This window comes from Achroia grisella, unplaced genomic scaffold (assembly GCF_030625045.1).
Source record: "Achroia grisella isolate CSIRO2021 unplaced genomic scaffold, CSIRO_AGI_Agris_v1 utg782, whole genome shotgun sequence".
NCBI lineage: Eukaryota > Metazoa > Arthropoda > Insecta > Lepidoptera > Pyralidae > Achroia > Achroia grisella.
The window spans coordinates 4,812,653-4,824,836 of record NW_026713022.1 but is presented as its reverse complement, the minus strand read 5'-3'; the positions used below and the strand labels follow the sequence as shown (position 1 = coordinate 4,824,836).

Here is a 12,184-nt window from a genome sequence, read left to right as displayed (position 1 = left end):
TGAATGGCCCCTTATGACAACAAATACATTATTAATACTTGTAGAAAATTTAAGGTAGATAGATACAGTGATCTAATGGAATTAATTAGTACAATTACTTATGCTATAAGACGCCTCACCTCTCCTGAATTTCAGAATGACAGAGCAAATGTGAATTGGTACACTTATTTAGATAACGAGAAATGAGCTTATAAGTACATCACAAGATACGTGTAAGGATAGGCCATTAACACACGAGTCTCTCTGTCTACACTGCCAAAGGACCCGGCGTGAAGATAGTATTATATTTACAAATGACTAATACATCATACATATATGATGTCGAAGAACATATAAACTCATAATATATACATTAAATTTAAAAATATAAATTCCATAAAGAAAACTCTAATTAGGAATTTAGCTAATAATACAGTCTGTGCCCATCTAGAAGAGAAGGCGTGTGTACAAGACACAATCGTACATAACAATCTTATATATACATAAACATCAAAGGTGACTTGAGCTTACACGCTCTGACCTAAACGTAGGTGATGTCAAAAATTTATAACATTTATTAATAATTCAATTACAATATATAACGATAACTTTAGTTATCATAAAACTTATTCTAATGTACATAATATACTTTGAAGTACATTTATAAATCGTCGAAATGTTTCTGAAGTACAATAGGAAGAAATTAAGATATCAATTTATTAATTTAGAGAAACTATTGTTTTAAGTATCTTTATATATATATATATAATTTAATTTCAGAAATATATTTATATATATTATCATATAATGGCCTTTATGAAATCTATTTCGCAATAGAATGAAAAAAAATATATATTATAAACTTTTCAAAGGTGCTTATAAGTTTATTTGAATAAAAGCATAAATAAATAAAGTATATTTCTGAATACTAATATACCGTGCCATACCCTGAAATTTCAGTGCCGTACAAATTCAATATATAAAAAAAACTAAAATATAAATACAGTTTACATTGTGTATTTAGAATATTAATTTCATTCATATACAACATTGAAGTTTTAATTTTATAATATACAGAGTATGGCACTTTAGAATATATAATCCAATATATATGACAACCGATAATCATTATAATCAAATTCATCACCAACACCTTCACAATATTACCGTTACCACACTACTACAGACTTCATATCGTCTTTCATTCTGGAATGGACCAAATTCTTAATATTTATTTTTAGAGGAAGCATATCATGAGATACATCTATAGATAATTCTATCTCCTAAATATTTTTTTTAATCCTTACTAATATTATAAATGCGAAAGTAACTCTGTCTGTCTGTCTGTCTGTCTGTCTCGCTTTCACGCCAAAACTACTGAACTGATTTAAATGAAATTTGGTACCCATATAGTCTAGACGCCGAGGAAGGACATAGGCTACTTTTTAATGCGAAAAAAGGGTTGTAAGGGGTTGAAAATGGTAATGCAAGGTTATCTTTATGCGGTTGAATACACACTTATTATAATAATGGCTTAACTAAAAAATTAGATATTTTGGAAAGTCTACTTTATAATTGTGTTATTAAGTCTATTTTCAAAAATTTTTAATTTCTGAATTACACCAGTATAGTACTAGATATGCGACTTATTAACGCTCATATGTCATAAATAAACATATATGGCATTTGTATAAGCAGCGCGCGCAACTGATTATTGTCAATCCGTTGTCTCCTTATGAATTTAAATGAATAAACGTTTGCTCTGCAATTTTATTTTATAAATACATAAATATAATCCTGGTATAGCCTATATCTGATGACCCTGCTCTTGGACAAGAGCGTAAGAACATATTATTAATAGGGTTAGATTATTAATATATATTTTTTATTATTTGCTCAAGGTCACTATTTTACGCGGACGAAGTCGCGGGTACAGCTAGTATAACATAATTTAAAAAAAAATATTTAGGAGATAGCTTTGGATGCAAGTATTTTTTAGCCCAACTTAAAGTATTTAATATTACTATAATTATTATACAATCACATTTGAAGACATGTCAGTCATTCGGATCAAACGTCAATCCAAACTGACAGTAGATATGACTTAACATATGTCTCTAATAGACCTACAACTTTGAGATGTTAGTAGCCCCGCCTCTACACGCAAAACGATCCAAATGGCAAGCTAAATGCGGTGAACAGAGTCCAATTTACATTACAATCCATTAGATCTACATGGATTCAGATATTTTGATTACAATTAGTACCTGAGAGGTAACTGACTAGTGTATTTACATTGACGTATTATACAAAGCAAAATATATTAATAAATACTAGTAGAGTGGCATAGACCATCAGCATGTCGTTAAATGATGTAGACATACTTCCACTTGTCATCATCATTATCATCTTCAGCATCATTATCATCATCAACATCACTTCCACTTATATAAGAACTTAATAAAAAATAGCACAGTTTCATTACACGCATTGTACAGGCATCAGATATTACAAGTGCCTGATATATTAACAATAACAACTAAAGACAATCCACACAGCGCCATCTAGTCCTAAGCTACGCAGAGCTTGCGGTATGGGTACTAGACAACTAATAGAAATACTTAAATACATTTTTTGCAAATACATATATATCATATATTGAAAATTCTCAGATCGATACAAACAATCATAATAGTGATTAATGTTCTTTATTTGTATTACGAATAAAGATTTTCAATCATGAATACAAATGTTTGTATCGAGCGAGGAATAAACCTGCGACCATCGGAAGTACACACACACTAATAAAAACTACGATATATAATTGCTACCAAATTATCTACCTTACTTTCTACATGGTATGATCGAATTTCGTAACTCTAACCTAATTTTTATTACACAACAATATTTGTATTACATACAAATATTAAATTTTGTGCAAATTAGCCTTAAATACAGCTGCTCCAGCTTCAGTCATACGATTATGCTAAAACAGACATCATCTCCCAACTTTAGAATGACTGGGAGACAATCTGAATGGGTACTTATCTAAAAATGTCCATAACAAGAAATGAGCTTATAAGTACATCACAAGATACGTGTAAGGATGAGGCCATAACACACGAGTCTCTCTGTCTACACTGCCAAAGGACCCGGCGTGAAGATAGTATTATATTTACAAGTGACTTATACATACATACATGATATCGTTCATAAACATTTAAATTTAATATACTATATACATTGAATACGTAACTTTAGTAATATGCTGTGATTGGTACAATTTTTTATTTTTTTATTGGGGGGTTTGGGCTGTTGTATTGTCTATTGTCATCGTTCCGAACATACGATATTGAAACCTTCAAGAAAAGAGCGTATTCCTTTTTAAAAGGCCGGCAACGTAATTGCAATTCCCCGGTGTTGCGACCTCATGGGCGGCGGTAATCACTTACCATCAAGTGAGCCGCATGCTCGTTTGTTCCCTGTGTATGTATGTAGATCTTTGTGCTCGTCCTTATGCAAGTTCGCTATCTAGACCCGTGAGGGACAAAAATTGAAGGATTGATAGGTACTATTGTAATATGTAAGTATAGTAAGTACTATAAGGGATCCATGGGTTTAGAACCTAAATAAAGACCTATTTACATGCAGTGAAGAAATTTTCGACCGATTTTTTTTCTTAATACTACCAAGACAATATTCCTTTAATAAAGTAATATATACTAGGTTTGTTACTGGTGTAACATGTTGAGCGGAGCGCGTTTCTTAAAAACTTGATATTGACCGAATTTTTTTGAGTGGTAAACGATGGAGGCCTAAACGTCGACCTTCTATGAAATTTTGGTCTCGATCGATCAAGCGGTTTATGAGGAGTATATTTACAAAGAGTCCAAATCTGATCTCTAAAATCGTTTCGCGCTCCGTTCAACTAACAATGCTTTAACACATTAAAGACCGCATGCCCACAGGTGGGACAGTAACAGATAACGAAAGTAAATTTACACGTTGAGACCGGGTGATCACTCGTTGGCATTGAAATAAATTTAGGAGTCAAGTAATGTCTACATCAAATTATTGTACACTAAAAACTTATTTAAAAAATAAAATACATAAAAAAACAATGTGAGAAATAATATTTTTCAACGCGGTTTTCAATCTGTTAAAGCAAAAAGTGCAGATAATTTGGTAGCACCTTATACACAAAGACATAAAGATTAAATTACATCGATGATTCTATGTACAAGCTAAGGAACATAATCTCAAGCGGCTTAATAGAATATCTGCAACAGTTTATACTTATAGAGGAATCCGAGTATATAATGTCTGAATACAAACACGCGGAGTCCTAGCGTTAACAACTTAGTACACACCACATAAAGGTAGTATATCCACTGAGTTATCTCAAAGTCTATGAGGATATACAGGGGAGCCGTTAGCTAGGGAAACGAGAAATAAAGGCCCACGCACATCAGGACGCCGAGGATCAGGAACACCATGACCAGGATGAACCGGTCCTGCAGTGCCCGAATTATCATCGAGTTCATGAGCCGCGACGATCGGTTCAGCTGTTCATCGGTCTCGCGCAACTGAAAATAATAAATAATTAAAATTATAATAAATAATTGCTCAATTAAATTTATTAAATTACCACCGCTATACTTCCGATGGTTGCGGGTTCGATTTCTTGTACGGTGTAAACATTTGTATTCTATTAAACATGAGTATAGCTGCTGGTGTTTCTATGTATGTATAATAAAGCGAATGAACTACTGTACATAAATTTAAATTTAAATCATATCCACAATTGTACAAGCGTTCCCCAGGTAAAACATTTCGTGAGGTAATGTTGTTGCGGAGTGACCCACCGGTGGGCATGCGATTTTTATCGTGTTAAACACAAGAAACTAAACTAAACTAACTAAACTAAAACTAATAATAATAATAATAATCTCAGGACAATTCACACAGCAGCATCTAGACCCAAGTTAAGCTAGGTAAAGCTTGTGTTATGGGTACTAGATAACTGATACATATACATAGATATTTTTTTTGTAAATAAATACATACTATACATAGAAAACACCCAGACCGATATAAACAATCATACTCATGAATACAAATGTTTGTGCCGTGCGAGGAATCGAACCCGCGACCACCGAGGTTGTCATACTAAAGCATTTTTTTTTATTTACCTGAATATGAGGCGAATATTTGTACCTAAATGTTCGTCTCAAATTCAGGAGGCATGCAAATTACTATTCTTAGACAATTCAAGTCAATTTCAAGTTAATTGTCGCAAAGAGTATCAGCATTTTTTAACATTGGTGTAATTCTTTTTTAAATCTATTTAACGGCATTGAAACTTACCCGTCCTCTAGATCGTTGTATAGTTTCCCTTTGCACACTTAAGTCCTGCAGCACAGCAGCTCCAATCTGTTCCGTCTCGAGCACCACTCGGTACCCCTCTGTTAAATTCTTGCCGCTGCGCTCCAGTCTCTCGGTGTTGTCGAGCAGTTTCCTGTGCTGCTCATTTACGCCACTCCAATCGTCATATATGTCTTCCGACTCCATATTGTCTAAAAAATTAATATTATATTAATAGGATCATCATCATCATCATCGCAGCCCGGAAGACGTGCACTGCTGGACATAGGCCTCCCCCAAAGATCTCCACGACTATCGGTCCTGCGCTGCTTGCGTCCAATGCCTTCCAGCGATCTTGACCAGATCGTCGGAAGGTTTAATAGGATAGTTTTATGTTATCACCTCACCACTGTAGTGTTATATACTATGTGATGATTCCTGTAGTGGTTTTTTTTTTCTAAATACAATTTTCCACAGACATATACGTCCGTGCCTTTTTTTTTATTTACTTTAATATTATTATATTTCTTTAATTTCCACTTTTGTACAACTCCAGCCGAGATGTTACAATTTCCCTAACAGTGACACCGAGGCAGACCTTATCCGTATGGCCCAGAATCACCGCTGGCCGGCCGGGTGAGTTGACAACATGCAGTGTCACCTATCTTTATTTGGAGCCTGTTACATTTACCCTGTATATGAATACAGGGGGAAAGGAGATTGTTAGTAATGTGGACTCATGACCCCATTGCTAGCAATGTAGAATAGAATAGAATAGAATAGAAAATCATTTATTCAAATAAACTTAATTTAAGCACTTTTGAATAGTCAACATTTTTTTTTAATCTACCGCTTATTCGGAAAGCTGTCTCATCACAAGAAGACTAAGCAAGAAACTTGTGTGTTACTCTTTTAAACAATCCTTGTAAGTTCACATTTTACAAGTCGAAACGTGTGAATACAAACTACCAACCAGCACTAATTTATTTAGGATCAAATATAAAAACACAATAAGATTAAATCAGTCGTAGTGATAAGAGCAGACCAGTCCCTACAAGCAGCACTCGTTCACGAGTATGACGGATGAGCTAGCCATCACTGCGCTCGACCATATTTTAGGGAGCCCAATGACCCGGCCCACCACGCCGCCACATGTCTGGACATTTTAGTGAGCATGACTACTCATTCCACAATGTTCCATGTCAGGTCGACCTCCACGCGGTTCCCCCTGGAAACCATCGTGATAAATTCCCGGTGAATTTGTCACGATGGGCTAACTGATCTGACTTCATGTTCATCTTATCATCCTCCACTGGTGCTCCATCAGCGTAAACCGTTAGCGCAGGCGAACGCTCCATTCCATTATCATCCATAAAAAAAAATATGCATATACAATTATATAAATCCTACACTACTAATATACTACTAATACTACTAATCATATTTACTGAGCAAAGCCTATTACTCACTAAACGATTACTTGAATGACGAGTGTGCATGGCAATAGTTGTTCATGCACTGAATTTTCATTTAATGTTAGACATAGACACCTATATAAAAAAACATTGTAAATAAACTGGCTTTAAAAAAAAAAAGTAACTCAATTGAGTTTCTTGCCAGTTCTTCTCAATTGGATATATATATTGAACTGTGGGCTAATTATGTAACACGATATGAAATTGTTTCTGTTGAAGTTGTGATGCAATATGAAATCATTTCAATTTAAAAAATGCGATCAAGTAAGGTCGAATGACCGCAACATAAATCATTTCTATCGATAAAACACTACTATGAAGTTGCAGCGGAATATTTTTAATCCGACCAATTTAAAAAGTCAGTACATTAGATAGCTTATACCTTTAGAGGGATACATTTTAATTTATTGGGTTGTTACACTAGTTGGTTGATTTGAAACAATTTTTATTGCGTTCAAAAATTACAAAATATACTGCAGCGTTCACTTGTTCTTTTATTTTAATTTTATTAATAGACATTTAATAAAATAAAATAAAGAAAGTCTATTCTATTCTAATGAAAAAATAAGGTTAATAATTTTGAATATAAAAGCATATTTTATACAAACTATTTATAATCATTATTAATATTAATCTAACCTACAAATTAAATTTTCTTTTCTGCTATAGATACCTAGGTACCTAATTTTATATTAAACATTTACTCTAGTTAATACAACATTCTATGTGATTTGGGACGAAAATAAAATATCGAATTGGCAACACTGATGTCATGTTGTGAGTCGTGACAATTTTCCCATTTTAATAAATTTAAAACCTTTTCACGACTTTCTACGTAATATTTAATATAATAAAAATATATGTAATACTGAAAATTACCAAAACAAGATAAATAATGCTGCTAATGCTGATATTTTAAAGATTGTAACCAAAAGAAACACCTTCTAAATTGTTTCTCATAATGTAAAAACCGTTTCAATTCCACGCTGTCATTTCGGCAAAATAGCGATTACGTGACGTTGCAACGAGGTTACTAAATCGACATTCGATAGAAATAATTTTTATCGATATGTAAAGTTGCGTTTACGTTGCAATGCTAGTTGACAGCGTCAAATGGCGTCAATATGATCGCATTATTGACAGATGACGTCATTTTCACTACGTTACATACGAAAATCGTTGCGAACGAAGTTACATAATTAGCCCACTGGACGGTAGGGAAAAACAAAAATTATAATGTAAAAATTTGACGTTCATAAGCGGCTAAAATGTCCTACATGAATAAATGATTTTTGAATTTGAATTTAATAGTGTCTATAGTAATAGTCCTGTAGTGGTTCCTGACGTTCTAAAACTTAAACACACTGCTTTACGCGCACCGGGTTTGATTCCTAGCGCGGCACAAACATTTGTGTTCATGAGTATGATTGTTTGTATCGATCTGGGTGTTTTCTATGTATATTATGTATGTATTTACAAAAATATCTAAGTATGTATTCATTTAAGTTGTCTGGTACCCATAACTCGTAATCTTGTAACTCGATCCGTACTACTATTTTCGCATCTCAAATGATAAATATTTAAAATTTAGGATTGTTGATGAAGTGAAATGTACTGATTAATTAATATGACCATTATCCAAAAGTCCAATATTTTTAGTAGACTTTTTGCCACTAACTGTATACAAGAAAGAAGAAAAATATTATTAAACATTTTTCACAATCATTTAAAATACTACACATATAATATATATATATAAAGGAGCCATTTATAATCATAGTACACGTTGTAGATTACAAATAAAGACTCGGGAACGAGTGAGCGGTTAGATCGTTCACTCACTTCCTCCTTCTAAAATCAAAATAAAAAAAAAATTATGTAGGACATTATAACCGCTTGTGAACAACAAAAAACGATTGATAGAAGATCATAGAAGGCGAAACCTCCACAGACAAGAGCACACACACACACGCTCTTAAATTATGAATGAATGAAATGAACATCAAGTTTCTTTTATATTTATATTTTTTTCCATACCATCTGTCTAGTTCAATGTAAATGCAAAGTGTGTTAGTAGGTCCATCGAAAACTATATTATTTATTTATCTATTTAGTAATCTATGAAATGTGTACAAAAAGACAACTGCTTACATGATGCAGAATTGCTGATGACTAAGCGGTATTCATCGCGGACACGCTGCAGCTCGGCGCGGTAGGCACCCACGCGCGATCCGGCACCTGCGCCGCGGGACTCCAGCTCCAGTTGTTCTAACTGGAACACAAAATTAGTCGTGTTAAGACTCGCTGTCGTTGTCTGTCCGTCCCTATGTATGCTTAAATCTTTATTTATTTATTTTTATTTATTTATTCATTTATTTCAGGCAACTAGGCCCATATTATAAATACCTTATAGACTAACATACATATAATATAATATTTAAAAACAAATACAATAATATTGTCTGTGTGATCACGGCACTGAAGACGGCAATCTGCCACGGTAGCGTCGATACACCACACCTTTCGGCCAGTAGTCCTCTTTCATGAAGGTGGGCAGCAAGTCGGTGGGGACCAGGGCCACAAACGCTTTGAAACTCGCGTTGTGACTCGACTTCAGTTGCGTCACCCTCAATGTCAGGTTACTCTTGGTACGAATATAATCGACAATGTCCTGCTACTTAGTAGCGTAATGTAGACGGGACAGGTACATTGTCGTGGTCGGTGTAGCAGCACGCAGCAGAAAGTTGGGCCCAGTGAGTGCAGTGCCACAATGATTCCTATTGACCCTGTTTGTGCGCCTCTTCTTTTGTACCACGACGAAGCCATCATCGTCGCGGTTGCCAGTGGCAGCACACGTAGGGTCAATGTTCAGTGCCGTTTTTGGCACACGCCGCTGTACTGAAGCAGCCGGTTTGCTAGCGACGACGGCGGCAAAATCTCGACTTATAACTATAACGCAACGGATTTTGATGCGGTTTTTTTAATAGATAGTGATTCAAGAGGAAGGTTTATATGTATAATTCATGTACACCCGGGCGAAGCCGGGGTGAGTAGCTAGTTACTATATAATTAAAAAAACTAAGTCTTTATTTAGATAATAGAACCCTTACTAAGTTCCATTCAGTTGTTGCAGCCTCCTTTTAAGCATAAAAATGCTTGTGCCAGGATGCTCCACTCTTCTATAATATACAGTCAGTTAACTAAATATTTATTTATTTATTCTATATTGCACTATAAAGAGTGTACAAGCAAATATTTCTAATTTATTATATTATATTTTCTTTCAAATTCTTTTTGTGTTTGTCTGTGTGTGTGTGTGTATTTAATCCTGCACAACAGATTTTAGAACATAAATAATAATGATACGGAAGTGATAATAATGATACAGAATGAAATGTGAGTTATGTTTCATTATAATTTAATGTTTATTTAATCTTAGTATAAATACATTATTACACTCAGGACCCTGCCCAAGTCACACATTACCATCTAGTCCCAATCTAAGTAGAGTTTGTATTATCGGTACTATATAACTGATAGTTCTCTCTAGTAAAGTAGTAGTAGTAGTTCTAGATAGATTCTATGAATAGAGTCAGATATTTATATAACTTTAATGTGCATAATACAGTCTGTATTATATGCATTAAAGTTATATAAATAAGTACTTATACAATATAAATATGTACTTTTACATCTGTATTATACAGATGTAAAAGTACATAGGGCAGACCTAGAACACCTAGTTGCATGGCATATAATAGTATATTTCTTCTAAATGTATAGTAATGAGTTATAATCAGGTAATTGTTCCTGCAGTAAAAGTGTGATGTGCGTTTTACTGTGAAATTGAAATAGAAATAATCTTTATTCAAATAAACTTAATATAAGCACTTTTGAATAGTCAAGTTTTTTTATTCTACCGCTTATTCAGAATGCAGATTCATCACAAGAAGAATAAGCAAGAAACTTGTGTGTTGCTATTTTATATTTAATTAACAACAAGGATTAGGCATACGACAATCAACATAGAAACCAATGTAACAACATAGAAAATGTGAAAATATGCAAACTTACCAAATCATTAGCTTCATCAAAATTAGCTTGAATTTCTCTCGTCAACTGATCTCGGTTATCTGAAGTTACAATATAATTAGTATATTGTTTAAAAATACTATAAATACGAAAGTAACTGTCCATCCATTAGTCTGTCTCACTTACATGCCAAAAATACTGAACCGATTTAGATGAAATTTGGTACACAGATAGTCTAAACCTTCAGACCTACCTTGAGGAAATAGGTTACTTTTTAATGTGATAAAAGGGTTGAAAGGGGTAATGAAAGTTTGTATGGAAGTAAGGAAGTTTTGAAAGCAAGAAGATTGAATCTTATTTTTAGGCTATTGATTGAAAATAAATAAAGAAAAAGGGTTGTAAAGGGTTGATTAAATATAAATTAAACAAAAAGTTAGAAGGGGTTGAAAGGTTATATGGATATACATCATTTTTAAAGCTAGAAGCTAGAAAGTTATATTTTAGGCTGTTGATTAAATATAAATAAAGAATAAATTTATAAGGGGTTGAAATGGTAGATGAAAGGTTGTAGGGAATTATCGTCATTTATAAAGCTAGAAGCTTGAAACTTGGTTTTTAGGCGGTTGGTTAAATATACATAAGTATAAATTGTTTTATTGCTTCCTGTACTTAGAAGACATGAGCAAAGTACTATTGAAGGACATTATTTGGGAACTCAAAATAATTATTGATAGAAATTGTGTTTGTTTGTCTATTACTCTCTGCGTTTGTGCGCGATAATCTCAGAAAAGCCTTAACCGATTTGGGTGCGGTTTTAACTAATTATATATGATAAACTTTTAAAATTTATTGTTTGTTTGATTCTGATCGGTTTTTAACAAAAAAATTATACGACAACGAAATCTACGGGCTAGTATAGTTAATATAATAGGTAATAAATAATATTCACCGTCATTTCCCAATTTCAAGCGTCCAATCTTAGCTGTAATATCAGCTGTAAGCACTGAATATTGTTGTTCATAAGATTGAATTAAGGTGGCCATCTTTTAATTTTTATTTAGATCATAATAAGCACAAAACAAAATTATTACGTTCTGATTTAATGCAATATGAAAATTGCAAAATTTAATAGGAATCTTTTTTCAATATCAAAGAATTGATTGAAGACTAATCAATTAAACGATTGCATGTAATAATATGACAGTAAATTGTCTACAGCACAGAGCAATGCGCACAGATTAGAAAACACTATCTCTATGACCACGAATTGATATACATACCATAGATAAATACAAAACTATTGCTAAGCTTGAGTCTATCCAAAGTCATAAAAT

The 12,184-nt window shown here is 33.3% G+C and overlaps 1 protein-coding gene across 1 annotated transcript; it reads right to left on the bottom strand.

The window, feature by feature from the left end:
• Nucleotides 1-3,579: 3,579 nt before the first annotated feature.
• Nucleotides 3,580-12,073, bottom strand: LOC131851388 (vesicle transport through interaction with t-SNAREs homolog 1A). The gene is made up of 5 exons (XM_059201882.1): nucleotides 11,800-12,073; nucleotides 10,893-10,951; nucleotides 8,970-9,090; nucleotides 5,347-5,555; nucleotides 3,580-4,565 (listed from the first exon to the last, which is right to left on the bottom strand). The coding sequence occupies exons 1-5, from the start codon at nucleotides 11,891-11,893 to the stop codon at nucleotides 4,416-4,418; spliced, it is 633 nt and encodes a 210-aa protein (XP_059057865.1). The 5' UTR covers nucleotides 11,894-12,073; the 3' UTR covers nucleotides 3,580-4,415.
• Nucleotides 12,074-12,184: the final 111 nt, after the last annotated feature.